Source organism: Heterodontus francisci, chromosome 15, assembly GCF_036365525.1.
Source record: "Heterodontus francisci isolate sHetFra1 chromosome 15, sHetFra1.hap1, whole genome shotgun sequence".
NCBI lineage: Eukaryota > Metazoa > Chordata > Chondrichthyes > Heterodontiformes > Heterodontidae > Heterodontus > Heterodontus francisci.
The window spans coordinates 96027797-96055483 of NC_090385.1; the positions used below are offsets into that span (position 1 = coordinate 96027797).

A 27687-nucleotide genomic window follows, 5' to 3' on the forward strand; every position below is an offset into this window, starting at 1 on the left:
AACTACATCGCCGTTCCTTCACTGTTGCTGGGTCAAATTCTGGAACTCCCTTCCTAACAGCACTGTGGTGTACCCACACCCTAAGGACTGCAGCAGTTCAAGAAGGCAGCTCACCACCACCTTCTCGAGGGCAATTAGAGATGGACAATAAATGCTGGCTTAGCCAGCGTCTGCCACATCCCATGAACGAATGTTGTTTTAAAAACGAATTTATTTATAATACTTTAAAATATCCCAGCACTTATAAGATTGCAGTACAATGTTTTTCAGAACACTCTTGTGTTAACTAGAACTTTCCAGCATCTAGGGATGAATTTTACTAGCTGTCCAATGTCAGGGGTCATGTCGGGGAGTCCCGGAAAATTCTTCCGGGAGAGGCCCACCACGACCCCCAATGCTGGGAAGGCCCCACCCACCAAAAAAAAGAATCCACAAACTGCAATTAGATAATGACCATAAATATTGTCTAGGACACTGGGGATAACTCCCTGCTCTTTTTTGAATAGCACTATGGGGTCATTTAAGTCCACCTGAGACAGGGCCTTAATTTAACTTCTCATCCAATAAACAGCACCACCGATTGTGTAGAACCCCCTCAGTACTGCATTGGAGTGTCAGCCTCGAGATTTAGCCTTGCATCCTGGAGTGGGACTTAAACACACAGCCTTCTGACTGAGAGGCATGAGTGCTACCAACTGGGCCAAGGCTGATACTGAACAGACTTACTATGGGATAGCAGATGTGAGTCTGGCAGAACAACAGTGTCACGGGATAGCACAGGTGAGTCCAGGAGAATAGACACAATATGGGGTATACTATGCTGGGCAGTTGGTTAACCTTGAATCCTGTGATCTGAGGGCTTTGGGCATGTGACAATTAAAGACTGTAGTTATGAGCATGGATGCTGTGGAGATCTATTTGAACGTTCCTGAAATTTGGTTATTTTGCTGATCCACCTTCATTACATCCTATTCCCGTTGATTTGTACATTTATTTGAGCTTTCTTCAAGCATCTGGAGCTGTTTAATTTAGATTGTTTAATTTGAATTATTGGATAATTCACATTTTTCCCAGGCAACAAGAACTTGACTGCATCTACAAGTGGTCATCATTATATCCACACAATTCGATATTGAATCCATCGTGGACTCAGCATACTTTGTTTTACTGACCACCTGGGAATGCCATCAATTCGTTTTCTTGTTGAATTGGCAGAATTTTGAATTGCTTGTAAGTTATAAACTCGATGGATTTCCTCAGATGATGAAATCATATAAATCAGATGAGGAAAAACTTTTTCACCCAGAGGGTGGTGATGGTCTGGAACTAACTGCCTGAAAGGGTAGTTGAAGCAGAGACCCTCAACTCATTCAAAAGGAGTTTGGATATGCACCTCAAGTGCTGTAAGCTGTAGGGCTATGGACTAAATGCTGGAAGGTGGGATTAGAATAGGTGGATCATTTTTTTGGGACGCACAGACATGATGGGCCAAGTGGCCTCTTTCTGTGTCATAAACTTTCTATTCTGTGATTCTATGTTCATACATGGAATGTTGTGTTTCACAGGGGACCAAATTTCCAAATTTGTATTATTAAAACTCTTTTAACTTGCTTAAAGTAAATGGACAATCTAATCTAGGCAGAAAATAACAATGGTTAGTGATTTTCTGTATTTACAAGAAATACAATAGGAAAAGAGCAGTGGGGGCAACCAATTGCATAGTTCTGCTAAAGAACCAGCACAGGCACAATGGCTGAATGAACTGTGCTGTATGATTTACATCTTCCTTTATGATGTGTGAAGATGAAGGCTTGTTGAGCTTTCCTGCTGTGTATTGTTACAGTGTCGCATGGTTAAGATCACCATCAGTGGAGATGAAGGTGTCCCAGTTCAGGTGGATGGTGAAGCCTGGATCCAGCCTCCAGGAATTATCAAGATACAGCATAAGAACAGGGCCCAAATGTTGACAAGGGACAGGGTAAGTGTTCATTAATGTTTTCACTCTTTTGACCCATGTGACCATCACTCAGATAATCTGCACAATATGATGGCGACTGGGATCTTTCCTGACGCATACACGAGTGACATTTCTGGAAAAGTTATGATAGTGAGCAGGAAAAGCCCCGAGCAGAGTTAAGGCACTAATCCTAGATTACCATTGGTTAGAAATGAGTTCAGGTGTACCTTGTCTTTGTGTAATCTTGAGTTATAATCTGATGCAGCTAAGTTGGCAGCTGTAACTCAGTGGAGAGAAAAAAACAATGAAAGGAAGTCTACACTAACCAGTAAGGGTGGAGGGACAGAGAGATCTCGGGTTAGAGATGCACCATTCTTTAAAGATGGGAATTAGTATTCTAAACTCTGTTTGGACATATTCTGGGTCATTTCGCCACATGACCTCCAACTGCCCCGCCCACACGTTTCCACCATTGGTCACCCAATACATCCATTCCTATCCACATATCCTTAAAGGCAGAGGTTGGCAAACTGTGGCTCATTAAGGACTCGTGTGGTTCCTAACCTTGATTGATCAAACCCGTTTTGATGGCAATTAAATGCCTTGTTTCATATTTCTAAACATGTATTAAAATTGTACTTGTGAGAAAGTATCATTCAATTCACAACTTTTTTTGTAATAACTTTTAAAATGTTGTTGAAATATGTCGTCTTTTCATTGTTGGCATTTGTGCCACAGCATTGTGACTCTGCGTTTTTTGCTATATTTAAAAATGGCTCTTCTTGTTATTAAGTTTGCTGACCTCTGCCCTAAGGAAATCAAAGGATATGGAGATAAGGCAAGAAGGTGGAGTGGAGATAGGAGATAAGCCATGATCTTATTGAATGGCTCAAAGAGCCAACTGACCTACTCCTCCTATTTCTTATGTCCTGCCCTGCCTTCCCACTGCCCTGCCAATGGGCTTTGTTACCTGATTGGATAACTCCTGGCAGTGAGTCAAAATGACTTTTTCCCCCACCTGCAATATTTTTATAACTAATAAAAAAAATTGTTAACAAATGAAAAACACACTTTATTTAACGTCCCCATGATTCTTCTCCAGGATTGCACTCGGGAGTATCCTAAAGATTAATTTTCAATTCCTGGAGAATCCAGGCAAATCCGAGTTTGGCAACCCTAATAAGAATAGAAATGGACAAAACTAGGCAAATGGGAAATAAAAACAGAAAGTGCTGGAAACACTCAGCAGATCTGGCAGCATCTGTGGAGAGAGAAACAGAGTTAACGTTTCAGGTCAGCGAATGGGATACTGGGCTTTATACACAGAGGTATTGAACATAAAAGTGAGGCTGGAATATTGATTTGTTACAAGCCATCATTAGGTTATGGCTCTGGTATTAACTGAGGTATCAGGCACCTCATTTTAAGATGGAATTAGAATCATGCAAAAGGGGGCAGTGAACGTTCACTCGAATGAGACCAGGAATGAAAGGTTATAATTATGACAAATGACTCAACAGACATTTTTCACAGGAACAGAGAAAACCAATAGAGTTAGAATCTGACAGGCTTTCTTGGTTAAAGTGTTGACTCGGTTAACAGTGAAAGATTGACTAGCCGGTGGAAACAATCAGCGGTGGTCTTGCTGAGATTGTTATATTTTTGTTAGGTAAGCGTATTAAGGGATTGTGGAGACAAGGTGGGTAAAGGAGAGTGAGGTACAGATGAAGCATGGTCTAGTTGAATGGTGAAACAAGCTGGAAGGGCAGTATGGCCTCCCAATGTTCCTATGCATAGAGTGAGGGTACTCATTAGAAGGATAAAGGAGAAAATTAGTGGAATATTACTTGTCTGTTTTGATGGGTGATTTGTTGTGAGGCTCACAGGACGATAAATAATATTCAAAATAAATGTAGGTTTTATTATAACTGAACTGGAACATATATATACAAATAGTTACTGCATGAGCTAGATTTGAACACAGGCTCCACCCACAACTCCCTGGTCACATGTGACCCGACATCATTTCCTCTGATAATCTTCACTTACAGTTTTTAAGGTCATCCCTTCTTAAGGTTATCCCACAACAATTAGATTTAATGTCTTCACACAGAGGATTATTAGAAGATGGAATGTTTTACCACAAGAAGCTAGTGAAGCAAAGTCTAGAACATTATTTGAAAAGGAATTGGATAAGTATTTGAAAATGATACATAGGAAAGGAAGTGGAAGAAAGCAGGAATAGAGTGGGAAACTTCATTTAAGAAACTAGTAACTAGGATCTTCCATGCTGTAGTTCCTTTGATTGAGAAATGAGCTTAGGAAACTCTGAAATGGTTCGACTTCCACCTGTGGGTTGCATTCTTCACGCATTGTTATAATCCTCCTCAGGCATTTGAAAGCACTTTGAAGTCCTGGGAAGACAAACGTAAAGGAGATTCTCTGAGGCAACTAGCTCGGCCCCGTTTGAGCTCCCAGCAGTCCATGGAGTTCCTCACAGAGGAGGAAATGGGTGAGATGCAGCAGTTTGCACAATCAGCGGAAACCTTAATCAACAGGTATGGACCAGTCAGAACAGTGCATGTCATTAATAAGATTCATTCATCACTCACTATCATGAACAAGATTCATTAATCACTCACGTGTTATCAATAATGAGGTTCATTCATCACTACTATCATTAATATGATTCATTAATCACCCACCTGTTCTCACTCTCACCTTTGTGATGCTCTTGACTTCCACCAACCTGCCAAGTGGAAAGGAGTATAGATTAGAAGAAAGAAATTCAAATATGGAGTTAAATAAAGCTGTGTTTGGTGTCTGACCAGTGTCAGTGTTTACTGGTTGGGAATGTGTATTCCTGATTGTGTCAGCAGTGAGGGTCTTGGCTGAGTAAATTGAATCTTTTTTATTGAGAAACCAGTGAGGGCCAAGAGGAAGAGCCTAAGATTCAGGAAACCAGCAGAAAAGGTCCAAGGTATGTGGTTGAGGATATTACAATGAAAGAACCACAGCCTACAGTGAAGGACCAGGGGAAGGGTCAATGCTATGGTGCAGGATACCATCAGGGCATTGGGGCAAGAACAAAGTCTACGGTGTTGGGACTATCCAGGGAAGAGTGCAAGACACCACTGAAAAAATGCCTAAGCTTCAAAGTACTAGATACCACCAGTGGAATGGTCAAAGGCGTTATGCAGGTCAAAAGGGCCATGGCCTGCGATACAGAGCACCACCAGGGGAAGTGTCAATATCCTGCAATACAGGACTCTCCCAGGAAGAAGGCTGACCATGTCAGACAACATGAGTTATGAACAATGCCTGCAGTACAGGGTAAAGTGCATATAGGAGGCAGAATGTGTAGGGCAAGACTTTGGTGACTTAAAAGCAACAAGCGAGAAGGTTGAGAGCAGCACTGATTAATAATTTTGATAAATTAGAAAAAGAGAAAGGTAAGAGAAGGTAACATATCAGAGAAAAGGGTTTGCTTATGAGTTCCTGCAGAGTTACCATCAGTGAGACTATTACATCCTCCAGCCCACAATAGTGAAATACCATCAATTTCCAGTATTGGGTTGAGGTGACTGGACTCTTGCTGTTTTACAGGATCCACCATGCAGCTGAAAGACATATGATTGTTGAGCAGGAACTGGCCCATGCAGTCAATGGATGCTCCCATGTGCTTACTGAAGTCTTACCCAAGCAAAGTGCACCAGAGGTAAGTCACCTTTACTTAATTTTCCCCTCACCCCCCAAAAGATTACCCTGAGATTCCTGTGGTACAGTGTTGTTCCTTCTCCAGCACAGGTACAGCATCGGTTTGATACAGTACAGGACAACACCAGGGACAAGGCCTACAGTGTCAGCCAACACCAGGAATTATAAACAATGCCTACAGTAAAGCGTCTTCTACACTGTCCAATTAAACACTCAGAGGGCAGATACATCATAGAATAGATAAAGAGTAAAGGTCCCTTTTCACTGTCCTAACAAACACTCCCAGGGTAGATACCGTACAGGGTTAGATCCAGAGTAAATCTCCCTCCACATTGTCCCATCAAACACTCCAAGGGCAGGTGCAGCATGGGTTAAATGCAGAGTAAAGCTCCCTCTACACTGCCTGGGAGCATTTGATAGGATAGTGTAGAGGGAGCTTTACTCTGTAGCTAACGCATACTGCACCTGCCCTGGGGGTGTTTGATGGGGACAGTGTAGAGAGAGCTTTTTACTCTGTATCTAACCCATGCTGTACCTGCCTGAGAATGGTGGGACAGTGTCAAGGGACCTTTACTTTGTATCTAACCCATGTTGTACCTGCCCTGTGAGTGTTTGAAAGGACAATGTATAGGACGATTTACTTGGTATCTAACCTGTGCTTTAGTTGAAGTGAATAACGCAGGGGCATTCAAATGGATGCCATCAGATTTTCAGAGCCGATACAGGAATGTTATTTATATAAAGTGTAAAACTGGCTACAGTCTGGACAGATAAACTTTAAGAGTAATAATTGTGACTAGAAACTCTGATCAGGATGCATAGACTAATCACAGAATACTGACCAAATGCTGCTGTTTAGTTGAAAATGTACCTTTAAATTTAATGGAAATCAAGTTTGAACTAGATCTCGCTGTCTTTAGAAACTTCATCCTGCTCCTTCATATCAATTCGATAAATAGGAATGCATACGTACAATGCTGGGTGCCTTTGGCTGTTGATCACCCATCTTGGCTTTGTGTTTCTTTCAGACTATGACCAGGAATGCGGTTGTGGACGTCTTCAGCAGTGTAAAGGCCCTGTGCGCAGAGACAAAGGCACTTCTTGGTGGCAGACTGCTGGTATGTAACATGGACGTACCAGACTTACCAATACCACCTCCTCCACTGCAGGTTACTGATTCAAACAGATTATTTGATCCTTGATTTCACTGCTGTTTTTGTGGGACCTTGCTGTGTGCAAATTTGTTGCTGTTTTTACTACATGACAACAATGACTGTACTTCAAAAGTATTTCATTAAAAGTGAAGGCAATGAAGCCATTGCCTTCAGTCCAATCCACCAACTCCATCCCCCTCCCTGACAACTCTCTGAGGTTGAATCCAAACTGTTTGCACCCTTGCTATCATATTTGACCCAAAATGAACTTCCTACAACATATCCACGCCACAGCTAAGATTGCTTGTTTCCACCTCCATATCATTTACGGCACAGAAGGAGGCCATTCGGCCCATCAGATTAGATTAGATTAGAGATACAGCACTGAAACAGGCCCTTCGGCCTACCGAGTCTGTGCCGACCATCAACCACCCATTTATACTAATCCTACACTAATCCCATATTCCTACCAAACATCCCCACCTGTCCCTATATTTCCCTACCACCTACCTATACTAGTGACAATTTATAATGGCCAATTTATCTACCAACCTGCAAGTCTTTTGGCTTGTGGGAGGAAACCGGAGCACCCGGAGAAAACCCACGCAGACACAGGGAGAACTTGCAAACTCCACACAGGCAGTACCCAGAATCGAACCCGGGTCCCTGGAGCTGTGAGGCTGCAGTGCTAACCACTGCGCCACTGTGCCGCCCCAATTCCATACTGGCTCTCCACAGAGCACTCCAGTCAGTCCCACTCCCTTACTCGATCCCCATAGCCCTGCAAGTCTATTTCCTTCAAGTAGCCATCCAGTTTCCTTTTGAAGTCATTGCCCAACTCTGTTCCTGCCTCAGCTCATTTGCTGTTGAAACCCTCATTCATGTCATTGTTACCTTTCTTCTTTGGCTTCCTTGTCTCGAGAGACAATGGGTAAGCGCCTGGAGGTGGTCAGTGGTTTGTGGAGCAGCACCTGGAGTGGCTATAAAGGCCAATTCTAGAGTGACAGACTCTTCCACAGGTGCTGCAGATAAAATTGGTTGTCGGGGCTGTTACACAGTTGGCTCTCCCCTTGCGCTTCTGTCTTTTTTCCTGCCAACTGCTAAGTCTCTTTGACTCGCCACACTTTAGCCCCGCCTTTATGGCTGCCCGCCAGCTCTGGCGATCGCTGGCAACTGACTCCCACGACTTGTGATCAATGTCACAGGACTTCATGTCGCATTTGCAGATGTCTTTAAAGCAGAGACATGGACAGCCGGTGGGTTTGATACCAGTGACGAGCTCGCTGTACAATGTGTCCTTGGGGATCCTGCCATCTTCCATGCGGCTCACATGGCCAAGCCATCTCAAGCGCCGCTGACTCAGTAGTGTGTATAAGCTGGGGATGTTGGCCGCCTCGAGGACTTCTGTGTTGGAGATACGGTCCTGCCACCTGATGCCAAGGATTCTCCGGAGACAGCGAAAATGGAATGAATTGAGACGTTGCTCTTGGCTGACATACATTGTCCAGGCCTCGTTGCCGTAGAGCAAGGTACTGAGGACACAGGCTTGATACACTCGGACTTTTGTATTCTGTGTCAGTGCGCCATTTTCCCACACTCTCTTGGCCAATCTGGACATAGCAGTGGAAGCCTTTCCCATGCGCTTGTTGATTTCTGCATCTAGAGACAGGTTACTGGTGATAGTTGAGCCTAGGTAGGTGAACTCTTGAACCACTTCCAGAGCGTGGTCGCCGATATTGATGGATGGAGCATTTCTGAAGTCCTGTCCCATGATGTTCGTTTTCTTGAGGCTGATGGTTAGGCCAAATTCGTTGCAGGCAGCCACAATCCTGTCGATGAAGAGTGTCTACAGAGACTCAGTGTGAGATGTTAATGCAGCATCGTCAGCAAAGAGGAGTTCCCTGATGTAGACTTTCCGTACTTCGGTCTTCGCTCTTAGATGGGCAAGGTTGAACAACCTGCCACCAGATCTTGTGTGGAGGAAAATTCCTTCTTCTGAGGTCTTGAACCATTGACATTGAGATCCACCATTGACATGCTGTTCTCCCTTCGCCAGCTGCAGGAGAAATGCCATGAACAACAGATGCCCCTCTACGTTGCTTTCATTGATCTCACCAAAGCCTTTGACCTCGTCAGCAGACGTGGTCTCTTCAGACTACTGGAAAAGATTGGATGCCCACCAAAGCTACTAAATATCATCACCTCATTCCATGACAATATGAAAGGCACAATTCAGCATAGTGGCGCCTCATCAGACCCCTTTCCTATCCTGAGTGGCATGAAACAGGGCTGTGTTCTCGCACCTACACTGGGATCTTCTTCTCCCTCCTGCTCTCACATACGTTCAAGTCAGAAGAAGGAATTGTTACCTTTACACTTGACGATTCCAACACACTCCGCTGGCCTCCCTCGATCTATCCTCCATAAACCTGAGGTCGTTCAAAACTCTGCTGTCCATGTCCTAACTTGTACCAAGTCCTGTTCTCCCTTCACCCCCCCCCCCCCCCCCCCCCCCTATACTCACTGATCTATATTGGCTCAAAAACAAGAAATGCTGGATTCACTCAGCAGGTCTGGCAGCATCTGTGGAAAGAGAAGCAGAGTTAACGTTTCGGGTCAGTGACCCTTCTTCGGAACTGACAAATATTAGAAAAGTCACAGATTATAAACAAGTGAGGTGGGGGTGGGGCAAGAGATAACAAAGGAGCAGGTGCAGATTGGACCAGGCCTCATAGCTGACCAAAAGTTCACGGAGAAAAGGCAAACAATATGTTAATGATGTGTTGAAAGTCAAAGCAATATTGTTTGCCTTTTCTCCGTGACCTTTTGGTCTGCTATGTGGCCTGGTCCAATCTGCACCTTCTCCTTTGTTATCTCTTGCCCCACCCCCACCTCACTTGTTTATAATCTGTGACTTTTCTAATATTTGTCAGTTCCGAAGAAGGGTCACTGACCCGAAACGTTAACTCTGCTTCTCTTTCCACAGATGCTGCCAGACCTGCTGAGTGATTCCAGCATTTCTTGTTTCTGTTTCAGATTTCCAGCATCCGCAGTATTTTGCTTTTATTTCAGTGCCTGTGGAAGTTTACCCCATTCAGAGTCAGTGCCTGTAGAAGTTTACCCCATTCAGATTCAGTACCTGTAGAAGTTTACACCATTCAGATTCAGTACCTGTAGAAGTTTACCCCATTCAGATTCAGTGCCTGTGGAAATGTACCCCATTCAGATTCAGAGCCAGTAGAAGTTAACCCCATTCAGAGTCAGTGCCTGTGGAATTTTACCCCATTCAGAGTCAGTGCCTGTGGAAGTGTACCCCAGTGAGAGTCAGTGCCTTTGGAAGTTTACCCCACTCAGAGTCAGTGCCTGTGTAAGTGTACCCCAGTGAGAATCAGTGCCTGTGGAAGTTTACCCCATTCAGATTCAGTGCCCGTGGAAGTGTACCCCAGTGAGAGTCAGTGCCTGTGGAAGTGTGCCCCAGTGAGAGTCAGTGCCTGTGGAAGTTTCCCCCATTCAGAGTCAGTGCCTGTGGAAGTGCACCCAAGTGAGGGTCAGTGCCTGTGGAACAAAAACAAGAAATGCTGGAATCACTCAGCAGGTCTGGCAGCATCTGTGGAAAGAGAAGCAGAGTTTACGTTTCGGGTCAGTGACCCTTCTTCGGAACTGACAAATATTAGAAAAGTCACAGATTATAAACAAGTGAGGTGGGGGTGGGGCAAGAGATAACAAAGGAGCAGGTGCAGATTGGACCAGGCCTCATAGCTGACCAAAAGTTCACGGAGAAAAGGCAAACAATATGTTAATGGTGTGTTGAAAGACAAAGCAATATTGTTTGCCTTTTCTCCGTGACCTTTTGGTCTGCTATGTGGCCTGGTCCAATCTGCACCTTCTCCTTTGTTATCTCTTGCCCCACCCCCACCTCACTTGTTTATAATCTGTGACTTTTCTAATATTTGTCAGTTCCGAAGAAGGGTCACTGACCCGAAACGTTAACTCTGCTTCTCTTTCCACAGATGCTGCCAGACCTGCTGAGTGAATCCAGCATTTCTTGTTTTTGTTTCAGATTTCCAGCATCCGCAGTATTTTGCTTTTATTTTAGATCTATATTGGCTCCTGGTTAAGCAACATCTTGATTTTAAAATGATCATCCTTATTTTCAAATCCCTCCACAGCCTCGCCCCCCCACCTCTATCTCCGTAATCTCCTCCAGCCCCATAACTGTCCAAGATATCTGCACTCCTCTAATTCTGGCCTCTTGAGCATCCCTGATTTTAATCACTCCACTATTAGGGGCCGTGCCTTCAACTGCCTAGGGCTAAGCTCTGGAATTTTCTCGATTGACTCTATTCCTCTCTTACCTCATAGAGAGATACAGCACTGAAACAGGCCCTTCGGCCCACCAGGTCTGTGCTGACCATCAACCACCCATTTATACTAATCCTACATTAATCCCATATTCCCTACCATATCCTCACCTTCCCTCAATTCTCCTACCACCTACCTACACTTGGGGCAATTTACAATGGCCAATTTACCTATCAACCTGCAAGTCTTTGGCTTTGCGAGGAAACCAGAGCACCCAGTGGAAACCCACGCAGTCACAGGGAGCACTTGCAAACTCCACACAGGCAGTAACCAGAACCAAACCCAGGTCGCTGGAGCTCTGAGGCTGTGGTGTTAACCACTGCATCACGGTGCCTCCTTTAAGATGCTCATTAGCGCCTACCTCTTTGATCAAGCTTTTGGTGATCTGCCCTAAAATCTCCTTATGTGGTTCAGTGTCAAATTTTGCTTTACATAGAAACATAGAAAATAGGAGCAGAAGTAGGCCATTCGGCCCTTCAAGCCTGCTCCACCATTCGTTAAGATCATGGCTGATCAACTCAGTAACCTGTTCCCACTTTCCCCCCATATCCTTTGATCCCTTTCACCCCAAGAGCTATATCTAACTCCTTCTTGAAAACATACGGTGCTGGATTTTACCCTAGGCTGACGGGAATTCGCCACCGACGAAAAAGTCGGTGCCGAACCCGCTTCAGCCTAGCCCGGGGATCTGTCCCGTATTTTACGGATCCCGGGCTTTAATTGTCCCGAGGTGGGACTTCCACCCACTTGAGGGAGGAAGTCCCGCCTCAGTGAGCTGCCGGCCAATCAACGGGCCGGCAGCTCTTAGTCCCAGCAGCGCCACCGGGAGCTGTGGTCACTGCTTGGACTGCAGCCCAGCCGATGCCATGGATCGAGGAGGGAAGGTAAGTAGGGGCGTGCCTCACCAGGGGGATCAGTCCTTCCCTGGTGAGGCTGGAGTGGTCATTTGGGGGGAGGGGGCGTCTTGGGTCCCGGGGGTGGGTTGGGAGTTGGGGGCGGCACTCAATTGGACACCCTGTGCCTGACTACTATGCCCTGCCCCCAGGGACACAGAAAGGCCAGCAGCTATCGCTGGGCAGCCTTTCACGTCCCCAGCACACCCACTTGCCACGGGTAAAATACCCGTGGAGGTGGGTGAGGGCCCTTAAGTGGCCGTTAAGTGGCCACTTAAGGGTCATGATTGGCCTCGGGTGCGCGGATCATTTCCCACCCTCCGCCTGACCTCCGTAAACTTGTTCCGAGGCGGAATCCGGGCGGGTAGGCCTCCCGGAGCGTGCCTCTCAATTTTACACCGCCCCCACACCACCATCTGACCCGCTGGGGCAGCGTAAAATTCCGGCCACTATGTTTTGGCCTCAACTGCTTTCTGTGGTAGCGAATTCCACAGGCTCACCACTCCCTGGGTGAAGAAATTTCTCCTCATCTCAGTCCTGAAAGGTTTACCCCGTATCCTTAGACTATGAACCCTGATTCTGGACTCCCCAACCATCGGGAACGTCCTTCCTGCATCTATTCCTGTCAAGTTCTGTTAGAATTTTATAGGTTTCTATGAGATCCCCCCTCACTCTTCTGAACTCCAGCAAATATAATCCTAACCGACTCGATCTCTCCCCATATGTCAGTCCCGCCATCCCAGGAATCAGTCTGGTAAACATTCACTGCACTCCCTCTATAGCAAGAACATCCTTCCTCAGATAAGGCTTGGAACATTTTATTATGTTAAAGGCACTATATAAATGCAAGTTCTTGTTTTTGAGGTTATGAAAGGCTCAGTAGAAATGCAAGTTAGTTTGTTCTTTCTTTCCTTTCTTCCTTCCTTTCTTCTCACCATAGTAGATTATTGCTGATTCAAACTCATATTAGGGTTGTGAGCTCTTTACAAACCGGTTTCTCTTGCTGCTTCCAATTCTGAAGCAACCTGAAGTTGACAAATATTGTGGAAACTGAGGCGTTGTATGTTTGATATAATACCTACAGTATTTTGGAATTAGATTCGAGGAAAGTTTGCATTGTGCCCTATGGTGGCGTTTTGTGGCTTTTGGAGTGATGTTTTCAAATGCCTTGCCCTGACAGTTGTCCCTGTTTCTGTACCATGGGTTAAATGGCTCACAATTGTGCATTTGTACAGGAGTTGGAGTCTCCCTATGAAGAGGAGTTGCAGGTTGCACTGAGTGATGTTGAGAGTGAACTCCAGAAGCTGGCTGAACTCCATTGGCTGTGGCATGCCATTCAGACAACTGATGAGGAGGTGAGTCATTCTGTTCAACTCAGTTCACCAGGAGATAGAAGCCAACTAATCCTTCATTTAGGGAATGTAGGACTTAAGGATCTCAATAGCAACTTCTGCCTATGTACAATCCCCCTCCCTCTGTGTGCTTTACATGAGAAACCAGAACACTCTTTAGTTTACAGCCACTGTATGTATGATATCAATCGTAGATGCTGTACTCCAGAAAACCAGGTGGTGAAAGATAGAATTGGAGCCAATCTTTACACAATTTTGTAAGCATTAATTTACAGAGATACACATTACAAACATGCACCTCCTAACCCACCAACCACAGTTTCAGTCTTGCTATTTATAGGAGCACATGTGAATCTCCAGTTAATGGTCAACATGTGCATTCAGTGAAATACAATTAACAGATGTTACATCTTCCTACTAGGTCACATTACCCAACACACTAATCTTTGATAGCTTCTTGGACTCTTGCCATCAGTTGTTGCAGACGTAACTGCACCAACAACTTTCTCTGCGGCTCCAGAATGACATATCAAAGTGAAGCACCTTTGTGTCCTTGTAACCAACTCCACCACTTCTTCCTTCCTTGTTCAGTGCATCCTGGATAAAAGCCTGCTAATCGCTGCTCAACAGTCTGTGGAGCAGGAATGCCCAGACTTTGTCTTTGGGCCTCTTAAGTGTGTACACTGGAGCCTCAGCCCCACGTGTGATGTACTGTAGTGGCGACTTCACCTTTAAGAAACCATACTTTTAAGAGACCAGGCCACTGATGACATCATCAGACATATGTAAAGAGGAGACACCATTTTGAGACACACTTAACACATAGCTTCCAGATAGAGCACATGCAGAATATTGAGGAAAAGATCTGGACCTGAGATCATGCAATGTAGACAATAAATGGTGTTTGTGTTGCTGTGAATATAAAGCCTGAGGCTATGATTTAATGAAGACTTAAGAACACAGCACAACATGACATTGCATAAATCCACATTCTACATCCAAAGTTGCTAAAAATAGCAGATCCTGGTTTAGGATTTACACTGGGACTTAGCACTTGTTAGATGGAAAAAAACGAAGGTCCATCTAGTTCACCTTCTACCATCCTGGTAGTCACATGATGCAATGATAATGGAGTTGTTGACTAATCTTACTGACCGACCTCTATCAATTAGTCTACAACACACCCAGAGTTGAAGGAAAGCTTTCCAAAGTCACCTGTTCCTCCCAAGCACACTACACTTATGACATATCATCTCATATTACTCATATACTCTATCCTTAAATGTTATTTTCTCAAAGAAAGGATTTAGGATTTATTCACCAATGAGACAACAGTAATAAGAACCACCAGGATTGAGTTGTGTGGGCTCAATGGCTAGAGTGCTAGAGCCTGGGCCTGTCCTAAAGGACAGCTCAATGCCTTCTCTCCTACATGCATTCTCTGAATTGGGTTATGATCACACATTCAATAATTGGTCCCAATCAGCCTCAACATAGACATATATTAATTTCATTTGTCATATCTCCTCATATGGAATGTATGCAAGAAGGTCTAAGTGGCCTCTTCCTGTGCCTTAAAATTTTTATGATTCTAAGAGTCAGAATGTCCATGTGTATGTGCCCAATGTCCTTGTTGGTATTCTGCTGTGCTTGGATGGTTGAGCTTCATAGGCCAATGGCCTTTGTTCATCCTCATTTGTTTTCTCCCTGTTACCTGGAGTAACTTTCTTCCATCTTCTCAGGAACTTTCAAAGGGAAGTAACAAAAGCAGCATTAAGATAAGAATAAAGAATATGTCAAGAAAGGAGAAACTCCAGAAGCAAAAATCAAACAGTTCTTTGCTGGGTGAGTCAGAGCACATTAGCTCAGTGCAATTAAATTGTTTAAACCTTAATAAAATAACTTTAAGCAATGAGGACCTATTTCTCAAGGTCCTTTCAATTTCCTCTGGCTCATACCAGTTCTGAAAACCTTTGAACATTCTTGGAACATTTGGACAAATGCTCAGCCTGATCATTTACCCAACTTGAGCAATGGATTGGAAGGTGAGAGCGCTGTTGGAAGAATTGGACTCGGCTGAAATTCTGGTCTATTGGCTCCTAGATGTAACCAGCTTAATCACCATATTTAAACAATCTGCAATAACTATTCACCATTTTGGAGACAACACATTTTCACACCTGTGTTAAAAGGTCATCTCCTGGTCTTAAAAACAAGAGGAGTGTTTAATTCCATTCACTAATTTCATTCAAAGAATAGGTTTAAGCCAAAGTCCCTATCCCCTGCTCACATCTACACTTTCAGTAAAATTAACCCTCAAATGTTAAGTTATAGAGTTACAGTACTCAGAGTCAGAAAGTACTGTGCAAAGCAGCCTGATTGAGGTCATATTTTAATATGTTAGAATATGCAAGTCAGAATTGTTCTGCGTGCCATACTAGTAAGTATATATATTAATAGTAAGTTTTGCATGCCTTGGTGTGCACTGTGATATATCCAACAAACCCCCATACATCACTCGATGTATTATTCTGAATCTACACTTTGGAGATGATACAACTGTAACATTTAAAATGGAAGAAATAATTTCTGTCGTGCAACTGACGCAAGTTGGGACACCCTCTACATGAATATAATAATGATAAATAGTAGCCCAGGATCAATGAGCAAAACGTGACTGAAAATGTTTAAAACTGTAACAAGATGAAGGGCCATGTTTCTGACTCAGCTGAGAAAGGGAAAAGGTGACAGAGAAAGACGTGAGAAGAAAAATAACTACATGTAAATTAAATCTCAATGTCTATTGTCAAACCAATATTCACACACAGGGGAGTTACATTGGAAAGGTAAATCAGGTGTGTTGTATAACCAGGGTCTGATCTGCTAATACCCATTATCTGTCTCCACTAAAAGTGAAAGCCCACCCCATCCTTATCAACTTGATGTAAAAATTAAAAGAACAAGCAACAAAAAAAAACAATTTTTGAAAATATATAACTTTGTCCAGAGTCTGCATGGCCGCAGCAATTTTGGTCGCAATTCCATTACTTCCAAAATGTTCTTGAATTGACATCACTTTGTCCTTCTTGCAGGCCTGTGCTGTCCTATAGGAGAGTTGGATTAGGAAGGGTCCTATAAAAAAAGCTGCTCCGGATTGAGGGAAGAGGAAACCTGTGTTCTGGCCCCAGACCTCCCATTGAAAGGCCTTCAGAAGACCTGAGGGAGCTCCAAATGACAATGTCCCAGAACACAGGGCGGCTGGGTTTGCATCAGTGAGCTGAGCAGATAGGGTAGAACCAACCTATCAGCCATTGTTGTTCAACCCAATTGCACAATATTGTGCAAAATAGCTGTGCTGGTTTACATCTGGCAGCACACTGTCTGAGACATGGTCACTGATCAGGAGACATCCTCAAGATAATTCTGCTGGAGTTATCTGTACCTGAGCTGTCCCTGGGTTGCTTGTATGCTGTACCATAAGAAGTCTCATATAAGCTCTGGTGAATGGGATTCTCATCACAGTATGAAATCTGGTTCCTGGATGCCCCATTACTCAATGATTGTGGATCTTGAAGATTCAGCTTTCTGCTAGGCCTGATCTGCGATGGTAAGAGTTGCTCCATGCATGGAAACTAGAAGCATAATGGTCCATTCAACACTATGGACTCGAGACACACTGTGGAATTTTAAAAAAATTAATTCATGGGAGGTAGGAATTGTTGGCATGGCTGGTATTTATTGTCCATCCTAACTTCCCTTGACAATGTGGTGATGAGCCTTCTTGAACTGCTGTAGTCCATGTGGTGAAGGTACTCCCACAGTGCTGTTGGGTAGGGAACCCAAGGATTTTGACCCAGGGACGATACATGAATGATGAGATTTGTCCAAGTCAGAATGAAGGGGAACATGGAGGTGGTGATGCCTTCTGCCCTTAACCTGCTAGGTTGTAGAGGTCACAGGTTCAGGATGTCCTGTCGAAGAATCCTTGGCAGATTACAGCAGTGCATTCTGTAGATAGTACACAGTGCAGCTCAAATACAGATGAGGGATATGGGCAAAAGGGGTCCGATTTTAATTGTATGTAAGTGAATGGATTTTGAGCGAGTTAAAATCTCGCTCAAGATGTTGTTTATGTGAATTAAGCAGCTATTGGTGGATTGAATAAAGATTCCATTTTAGAAGAGTGCTTTAAATGATTATCACTCACCTGCTTGCTGAGTCCTGAGGGAGGAGACAGTGCAAGCTTGTTGATGGTGGAGGGCACAGCACTGTTCTTGTGTGGCTGGAGGCTGTTGTGCTGGTGTTCTTGGCTCCTCCTTTCTTTCACCATCTCTGGCCATGCATGTGTTTCCTGCGATGCTTGTGGAACTTGGAGCCTCATGTCTGAATTTCATAGTCTGTTCTCTCTGTTAGTTATTTGGATCCCATAGTGCATGCCCATGCTCTCTGTTTCAGCTGACATCAGTGATGTTTTGAACAGAATAAACTGACACGATTACTTTTTAAGCTTATTCTTCACCTCCATTTTGCAACCATTGCTCTGTTTTTTTGATGTGTGATTCATTTGCATTTATTTGAATATATTAACCTATGTACAGTATTCACCTTGACTCGTTGAGGCAATAGATTTGAATAATCTAGACTAAATTCTGATTGGGTGCCTGAGCTCACCATCAGCAATGAGTTAAAATGTTTATCAGATTTTTCAGTCCCTGCCTGGGTTGTAAGTGATTGTTTTTTGTAATCTTTCCCACCGTGCTGTCTATGAAATTACTTAATTCCAGCCAGGCTGTTCTTGATTGCAATACTGAGCTGTTCTAGGTAATAGTGCAGTCTACTGGGTTATAGACTCACCCGTCCAATTTCAAATTGAACATTACAAATTTACCCAACCTGGCAGCTGGTCAACCAACAATAGTACAAGATGCTGAGCTCAGATCATAGAATTAAACATTGGCCATTCAGCTCATCGTGTCTCTGCCAATCTGGGCTAGAGGAGGGTGCAGGTGGCAAGGCCTGGGCCAGAACTCATCCTCCTGCTTGGAGATGCAGACGTTCCTCCGAGTCTTTTGTTTCCTTTACCACAATGATGTGTGCTTTCGCTTTCATACGAGATTTTGCTTGCATTGTCTCTGGCTTGCTATGTGTATTGTTTTGTCAGGTGCTGGGTTGTTTGCTGTTGTTGAGCAAAGCCTCTGCTCTTCCCTTTGCTAGTGGAGAAATGGGGCACAGATGAAGTAGGAGTATGGCTGGAGTCCCTCAAACTAGGGGAGTACAAAGACATTTTTGCACCTCATGCCATCCAGGGGTCTGAGCTTTTGCAGCTGGAAAGGCGAAATCTGAAGGTACCATTAAACAGTGATATTCCTGTTAGCAGCACCTGTGGCCACCTCAATAGTTCCATGGGTTATCCTGTCTACACCTGTAAGCTACTCAGATTGTAATGACTGTAACCTCGAGCAAACTGGTCATAGCTACATGGTTTGAAGGAGCTGTGTACAACACATGAGGTGTAATTATGAATCTTGGGACTGAATTGTGCTTTCCTGCAGGATGATCCATGTTTTTCCTTCGTCGTTGGTTTCCCGCTCTTCCTTAAGAGCTGCCATGGCCTCCCAATACCGAGCCGAAGTGGTCATTTTTCACATGTGAGCAGAGTCAATGGAACAGTATCTCAGGCTTGCTCTGCCATTCAGTCAGATCATGGCTGATCTGCACCACAGCTTCATTGAGCTGCCTTTTCTCCTGAGCCTTTGATAGCCTTACCTAGCAAAAATCTATCAATCTCCATCTTGAAAGCTCCAGTGGTCCTCCAGAATGAACAGAATGACTGTGAAGAAGTGCTTCCTAATATCACTCCTGAACATCCTAGCCCTAATTTTAAGTTTGCGCCTCTCAACATCTACCCTATCAAATCCTTCTATCAGTGGGGACTGTAGCCAGGTCACTCAACTCTGGAGGGTATCACAGCTGAGCCAGATCCTACCCTTCCCCAGTGCCCACACAGTGCGCTTTACTGTGGGATCAGGAGCACGAACCCTGGGCAATTTCACCCTCAGCCCTGACCCCAACTTACAACAGTGAAAATGATCCTTTCAGCAAATATTTAATTCTTGAAATTTTTGGCAAAAAAGTGATAAATTACTGCAACCACATCAACTACATGCTGGGATAACCTTGCTCCATGGATTTCAAAATGGTAGCTGTGGCAGTGTTCAGAAGATCAACAGCATAGCTTTTACATTCAATTTCCCAATGTATAAATGGAATGTATCCTGACAACACAGCCAAGCACCAACGTCATCACTGTGGTCCGGACTGCACACATGCGCGGAATGCATTTGTCCTTGCACAAGGGCAAAATACACCCGAGCTTTGCCAGCACTAATGCACGCGAATATGTCATCACGCAATGGGACGTCAGCCTTCAGCACGAGTTTTGGAAAGCGGCCTTACTCTCTCCCTTCGTTCTCCCCCGTGCCCGCCTGCTTGTTGCTCCATATTTGGTGCTCCATCCCGCCTTGTCACTAGCATTCTGCTCACTCCTTCTCCCACCCGCCCCCCCAACCCGCTGCTTCACCGGGCGGCAAGGTGGAGAGCGAAGGGTGGGAGAGAATGGCAACCAGTCAGGCATGGGAGAGAATGGCTGGATGGAGTGGCAAGCAGTTTGGAGTTGTGAGAAGTGTGAAGCGGCTAGAGGGAGCAGCGAGAAGGTGGGCACGGGAGGGAACGGGGTACAGAAGCGGAGATCGCAAGAGGGTATTGTTGGGGGTTGGGGACGGTGATCACGGCCATTGAGGGGTGAGGGGGTTTGGTTCAATTCTTTCTGTGTGTTAAATTGAGCAGCACCATCTTTATTACTGGCAGCTGCCTGAGATATCACAGACAGTGATATTTCAGTGCATGAGGCTGCATTTGCACGTGTGCAGTACTGCACCGCCTAGTGGTTGCGTTGTCAGCAAACACAGCCAGGGATAAAACCCAGAATCACACACTTGCTTCTAAATCTTCAATCACCTTTTAAATGCCCTAATGTCTCCACTACTAGATTTCTGTTCCACGTCTGTTAAAAATCTTACCATTTATGGTATATGTCGTTTTCTTTCTTCTATTTCCCAGCATGTACAGATGTCAATCATTAGTTATTAAGGTGTCAGCTGTGGCTCAGTGGGTAGCATTCTTGCCTCTAAAACAGAAGATCAAGGGTCAAAACCCACTCCAGAGACTTGAAGAGACAATCTACATTGATGCTCCAATCCATCCCTGAGGAAATGCTGCCCTTTGGGATGAGATGTTAAACTGAGGTCTGCTTCCCAGGTAGATGTAAAAAATCCCATGTTATTATTTTGAAGAAGAGCAGGGGAGTTCTCCTCAGTATCCTGGCCAAAATTTATCCCTCAACCAACATCAGTCAAACAAATCTATCTGGTCATTATCATATTGCTGTTTGTGAACTTTTCTGTGCACAAATTGGCTGCTGCATTTCTTACATTACAACAGTAACTACACTTCAAAAGTACTTATTGGCTGCAAAAAGCTTTAGGACGTCTTGCAGTGGTAAGAGGTGCTGTATTTAGTAATGAATTCATAAACAAATTCTTTCTTTCTTCCTCTCCACTCCTCGTTGATTTTATCTTTGCTGCTCTCCCCTCTCCCTTGTCGCCACTGACTCTCCCTTCTCATCATCTCTCTGCTCTCTGCTCACCCCTCACTCTTCTCCTCACTGACTCTCTCCTCTCCCCGTTGACTTTCTCTTCATCTACCCTCCGCTCTCCACTTTCTACTCTACCCTATCCCTTCTCCTCATTGACTCTCATTTCTCCTCATCTCTCCCCTTCACCATCACTCTCCCGTTTCCTCTCCCTCTCCTTATTGACACTCTCCAATAACTCACCCCTATCTCCTCTCCCCGACACTGTCTTCTGACAGGTTGCAGGTATAAGCCTCAGTTACAGCACTTGGCAACTCTCTACCTTGACATTCTCAAAAGCTGTGCCCATCATTTTAGTAACAGAAACTGAACCAATTTTCTAAAGTGTCTTGCTGCCTATTTGCCTGATGGGAAGGATGGACTGAAATGGCCTAAATTATTAATCTTTTATTTTTAAGGATCTGGGGATCATCAAGGTGGGTCACAGGAAACGTACCCTGCATGGTATTAAAGATTTCAATCGGAATACAGTCACGTCTGAACTCTAGCAACTGGGTAAGACCAGAGGAAGAAAGCTGCTGGAATATTTCACAGACTCTGGAGGCATGTGTTTCTCTGCTGGTTTGGATTCTTCATGGACTGCTCGCCTCACTTTACTGCCCAGAAGACAGCAGTAATTGTGTCTTTGAATGTAAAACTTAATGAAAGTAAACTCCTGCCCTGTATAATTCCTCACCAAGGCTTAGGCACTGCATGACCAGACACATCTATCATCTACCCCTACCTGTTGATCATGGCTGCAGCTGTCCCCATGGTTACTGGCATGGTACTAGAAGAATACGGGCCTCCCTAATGACAGTAAGTCAATGAGAATTCAGTTAATAAATGGAGCTGACCTTTGTAGAAGGGAATCCAAAGTGTTGGAGCATTGCTGGAAGGATGCTGCTCTTGGTGTCTGTGTCCCTGACTGGATCTGACCGAAACGCACGGGTCACCACCTACGACAGGGCAGATTAATCACGGGCCCACACTTTGTGATCCAGATAAGCGGTGAGCAAAGTGACTCACTCACTGCCCTATTGTTTAGAATTGATGGGGAGCAATCATTATTCACAGACCTTTAGGTCAGGTCTATTATGAGGTGCAACCTCCTTGTCCACTGATGTGGAAAACCTTTGCTATAATCGCATGATCTGCATGAGATTCCACCATTTCAAGCCACTGGTCCACAGTGATTGCCAGGCAATAGAAGATGCAGCTCTGTTACCTCACGGCTCCTACAAGGGAGGTTTAGTGACTGTGGAGTCATCCTGATACGTTAGCTGTACTGTATTATGGTGAAAAACAAACTGTTACTGTTACCTGATGTGATTCTTGCTGGGGATGTTGCAGTGCCCTATCTGATGGTGCATAGAGTGCATGTCCTGACAAATGGTTCAATGTTGTAAGTGTGGGAACCATGTATGTGAATTACAGCACAGTTTAACAGTGCTGTCTAAGAACAATGGACAGCTAATCATACAGCTCCCATTCAGGAACCCTCTTCAGCGAGGGAATGATTTTTCACCTTCACCAACTGGGCGACAACCTGGTGGAGCAGATCATGCACCCCCTGTAGAACCTGCCCATCATGGAACCCATCCCCTGTACAATCCAGCCTGTGAGTGTTTGATAGGGTCAGTGTACAGGGAGCTTTACCCTGTCTAACCCCGTGCTGTATCTGTCCTGGGAGTGTTTGATGGGACAGTGTAGGGGGGAGCTTTACTCTGTATCTAACCCGTGCTATACCTGCCCTGGGAGTGTTTGATGGGATAGCGTATAGGGAGCTTTACTCTGTATCTAACCCCATGCTGTACCTGCCCTGGGAGTGACACTGAAAGGCTGATTCCCAGTTGGAATGCTGTCAGTGATGAGTGACCCCTCACATGAATGCAATGCTGATTTTGCAATTGGTGGTCCATCCTCACTGGAAATGTCCGGATGAGGAATCAGATGTAGGGTTCCTGAAAGTTTTCTACTTCCCGACTCAAACATCCCTTACCCTGATAGCCAAAGAAAGTCACAAAAACACAGTGATTAATATTCCTGGTTTTGAGTATTAAGTTTCATTGGAATTACCAGGATGACTCCTGGTCCTGATGTGCAGCTCCCAATGAGGATTGGCGCTCATACAGAGAGAAGCTTGTGATTTCCCTAATTGTGTTTCCTAGACAGCGGCAGAATCATCCCTGGCCCTCAGTTCCTAGTCCCAGTAATAATGAGAATATTGATGTGGTTGGCATGTACAATATTGGTGAGATCTGGCTTGCTCTGGCTCTGTTACTGCACAGGTGAGATTACAGCAGTTAACAGCAGCATTCCTCAACCCATTCACCTCTGCTATGGGAGACCCAGTGATGAATGTGCTCTGGCCTGCTCCACATGGCAGTGTCCCTTGAAGATGAACATGTGACCTCTCTTCCCACCCATTCGCACTCTTACCACATGAGGTGGTCTTCACCATAATGCACGATTGCTCTGCATTGTCCTCGCAGCACGGCCCTCTGCCCAGTCAGTGATCAGTTGCGAGGAACGAGTCTCTCTCAGACTGGGTTACCTGCTGCATGTATAATTGAATCAACTGTGGCTCAGTGTGTCAATCTTCTCCCTCTGTGCCTGAAGGTTGTGGGTTTAACTTCCACTACAGAGACTTGAGTGCATAATCTTGGCTAACAATGCAGTGCAGTACTGAGGGAGTGCTGCACTGTTGGAGACGCTGTCTTTCAGATGAGATGTTAAACCAAGGCCCTCACTGCCTGCTCAGGAGCATTTAAAAGATCCCTGGCACTATAGGAAGAAGCGCAGGGGAGTTATCCCCAGAGTCCTGGCCACTATTTATCCCTTAGCCAACACTTAAAACAGATTATCTGGTCATTGTCACATTGCTGTGCGTGGGAGCTTGCTGTGCATAAATTGGCTATCGTGTTTTCTACCTTATAACAGAGACTACACTTCAGAAGTACTTCATTGGCAGTAAAGCACTTTGGGACGTCCTGAGCTGGTGAAAGGCGCGATAGAAATGGATGTTCTTCCTGTATTAAAGCTACATGTTCCCCTTATTCTCCTCCCCACACAGAGACAGTAATGTGATATCTGACACGTTCTTGAATACAGCTCAGTATTGTGTTGATCCCTGTTTGTGCTTTGCAAACCCTTGACTGTTGTTTACACCTGTATGTAGCATTTTGGTTGTATAAAGAGAAAACCCAGGAGATTTATTTATTGTTTGATGCATAAGAGGTGATTTATAAAGAGATTCCTTTAGTTTTTTGCATATGTGAAGAGAGGTCAAAGGAACTTTATTGTAATAAATACAACTCCAGAGATAATTAAAAGAATGTGTTGATGTGTGTTTCTTTTTGTCAACCCTGTGGCCGTGGTTATTTGAGGAGGAGCTGCAGGAGGTGGGGTCATCTGAGGAGGGGGCCGCAGAGAGTGGGCTTATCTTAGGAAGAGGGTACGGGGTTATCTGAGGAGGGAGCTACAGGGGTGGGGTTATCTGAGGAGGGAGCTACAGGGGTGGGGTTATCTGAGAAGGGGTTCCAGGGAGAGGGGTTCTGAGGAGTGGGCTGCGGGGGCGGGGTTAACTGAAGAGGCATTGCTGGAGGCGGGGTTATCGGAGGAGGGTCTGCAGGAGGTGGAGCTATCTGTGGTGGGGGCTGCATGGGCGGGGTTATCTGATGAGGGTTTGCAGGGGCTGGGGTTATCTGTGGACAGGGCTGTAGGGGTGGGGTGATCTGTGGAGGGTCAGCAGGTGGCAGTATAGAATCATGGAATAATACAATACAGAAGTTGGCCATTCAGCCTATCATGTCTATGCTGGCTTATTGAAAGAGCTATCCAATTAGTTCAACTCCCCTCCCCTGCTCTTTCCCCAAAGCCCTGCAACTGTTACCTTTTCATGTATTAATCCAATTCCCCTTTGAAAGTTACTATTGAATCTGCTTCCACCACCCATTCAGGCAGTGGATTCTCGATCACAATAGCTTGCTGTGTAAAAAAATAAGTCTGGTGTTATGGAACGGGCTGGTGTGATTGGAGGGGCTGGTGTAAGGGGAGGGGCCTGTATGACGCGTCCTCACCTCAATTTCCACTGTCTGATGCTGGATCACCAGTGCAAAACTAGTAAAAACAGAACGAACAAATCTATCTTTTATGTCGTGTGTACATGAGTGTGACATTATATATATATATATATATATAAATAATATGTGAATAGACATAAGATTCAGTTTGTACACAAGCTTGTATGTATGTGTCTGTGTGTGTACTTGTGAATACATATATGGAAACATGTTATGCCCTACTGTTTCAGAGCTTCCTTTTCCTTACAAACAGTAGTGACTGAACTGTCCAAGTTCCAAGCAGCTTGTTTTAAAGCACAAAATCAGACCACACATTATGCGTTTCAGGTCTTCAACCCCCAACCTCTCTCAGTCCTCTATTATTGAAACTCCATGTTAATGCTCAGTGGCTTGGAAAAGTCTACCATCTCCTGCACTCCAGGTGTAATTATTGTTCAAGGGGAGGCTCTTGGCCAAACCTTTCTTCTGGGGTTAGAGCTCTGAATCACCATTCTACACATCCACCACCTGACCTCTGCCCCAGTATAGAGCCATCAGCTCCAGCGGCCTGCACCATGAGGCAGTATGCATAGGAGAGGGCATCACTGTTCCCATCAGCCACTGCTGCCTGGGCTGGAGAGATAAAAATCACAGGGTAACACAGACATTTTATTTGGACTGCATCCATTTGAAGGGCGTGTGATTGGACACCAGGAGGAACTGATGGCCCAGTAGGTTTCCACGTTCCATTTCATCGATAGATATTCCTTCTGTATTGTAGCATGCTGCTGCTCCCCAGGCAATAGCTTCCTGCTCCGATAGAACACAGGATATTCCTCTTCCTCAAGTATTTGAGAGAGTACAGCTCCCAAGCACACCTCTAAAACATCAGTTTGCAACACAGATCATTTTCTAAAGTCTGTGACCATGAGCACAGGATTATTACATCGTGATTGGCTCAGGTCTCTGGAAGTAGCCTCTACCTCAGGGCTTCACTTGTACCCAGTTTAGTGCCTTAGCTTTAGTCAGATCTCAGGAGACAAAATCTGGAATAAACCATTGGTGATTGATGATCCCCCCCAAAAAAATTCCCCACTTGCTTCTTACTCCCCAGTTGGGACCAGGCTTTTAGAGCTTGTACTTTGTTACCCTGCGACTTTACCACCCTGCCCCCTATGGTATACCCTCAGTATCTAGTCTCCAACTAACCCAGTCTGGCACTTCTCTGGGTTTGCCATGAGCCCAATGTCCTTTGGCTGTCTAATACAGCCCTACCTGATGTAGATGTGAACCCCAGTCTGTACTGTAAATGATGGCGAGTTCCAAATGCCACAAACCAGGTATGAGGCCTTTAATACATGTTCCATGAGTCTTTGGAAGGTGCCTGGGGCCCCATGCAATCAAATGGCATGGGAGTGTGCTGGTGGAGTCCCTTGAGAGCCACAAAAGCCATTTTCCCATTCACAGACTCTGGTAAAGGAATCTGCCTTTGGTCAGATTCAAGGTGATTAGATAATTGATTTTCCCCAATCCCTTAATCAACTCCTGCAGCCAGGGCATCAGGTAAGCTTCAAATTTGGATACTTCTTCAGTTTACAAAAGTCTTATAGAACTGCCAGTTCTTGTTGAGTTTCACAATGGAGCTAGTTCATTCACTGTGAGTCTTCAATCCCACCAAGTCTCAGCATACAAGAGCACAAGAATTAGGAGCAGGAGTAGGCCATTCGGCCCCTCAAGCCTGCTCTGCCATTCGATAAGATCATGGCTGATCTGATTGTGGCCTCAACTCCACTTTCCTGTCTGCCCCCCATAACCCTTGACTCCCTTGTCGATCAAAAATCTATCTAATTCATCCTTGAATAAGTTCAATGACCCAGCCTCCACTGCTATCTAGGGAAGAGAATTCCACAGAGTAATGACCCTCTGAGAAAAAAAATTCTCCTCATCTCCGTCTTAAATACGAAACCTCTAATTTTAAAACTGTGTCCCCTAATTCTAGACTCCCCCACAAGGGGAAACACCCAATCCTCTCAGCATCCACCCTCTCAAGTCCCCTCTTATTTGTTTCAATAGGATCACCACTTAGTCCTCTAAACTCCAATGGGTATAGGCCCAAACTGCTCAACCTTTCATAAGATAACCCCTTCATCCCAGGAATCGGTCAACTGAACCTTCTCTAAACTATTTCTAATGCAGTTATATCCTTTCTTAAGTAAGGAGACCAAAGCCACACACAATACTGCAGATATAGTCTAATTTAGACCCTGTACAGCTGCAGTAAAGCTTCCCTACTTTTATACTCGATTCCCCTTGCAATAAATGTCAACATTCCATTTGCCTTCCTAATCATTTGCTGTACCTGCATACTAACATTTTGTGATCATGTATCAGGACACCCAGATCCCTCTGTACTGTAGAGTTCTGCAATCTCTCACCATTTAACTAATATACTGCTTTTCTTTTCTTCCTGCCAAAGTGGACAAGTTTACATTTTTCCA

At 44.8% G+C, this 27687-nt stretch overlaps 1 protein-coding gene and 1 long non-coding RNA gene across 3 annotated transcripts in view; one reads left to right on the forward strand and one right to left on the reverse strand.

Annotated features, from left to right (window-relative positions):
• Positions 1-24468, forward strand: part of si:dkey-172j4.3 (diacylglycerol kinase eta) — a 246914-nt gene extending 222446 nt beyond the window's left edge. The window contains exons 22-28 of one of the 2 annotated variants that reach the window (XM_068047884.1): positions 1844-1978; positions 4349-4515; positions 5564-5675; positions 6703-6843; positions 13319-13438; positions 15178-15280; positions 21545-24468. In XM_068047884.1, the coding sequence (XP_067903985.1) occupies positions 1844-1978; positions 4349-4515; positions 5564-5675; positions 6703-6843; positions 13319-13438; positions 15178-15280; positions 21545-21597 (831 nt within the window). In that variant the 3' untranslated portion in view covers positions 21598-24468. The remainder of the gene's footprint in view (positions 1-1843; positions 1979-4348; positions 4516-5563; positions 5676-6702; positions 6844-13318; positions 13439-15177; positions 15281-21544) is intronic. The other variant, XM_068047885.1, reaches the window with a different exon arrangement.
• Positions 14368-27687, reverse strand: part of LOC137377811 (uncharacterized) — a 34701-nt gene continuing 21381 nt past the window's right edge. The window contains exons 2-3 of the long non-coding RNA XR_010976490.1: positions 20515-20621; positions 14368-15180 (exon numbers count right to left, since the gene is read on the reverse strand). This is a non-coding gene — a long non-coding RNA (uncharacterized lncRNA). The remainder of the gene's footprint in view (positions 15181-20514; positions 20622-27687) is intronic.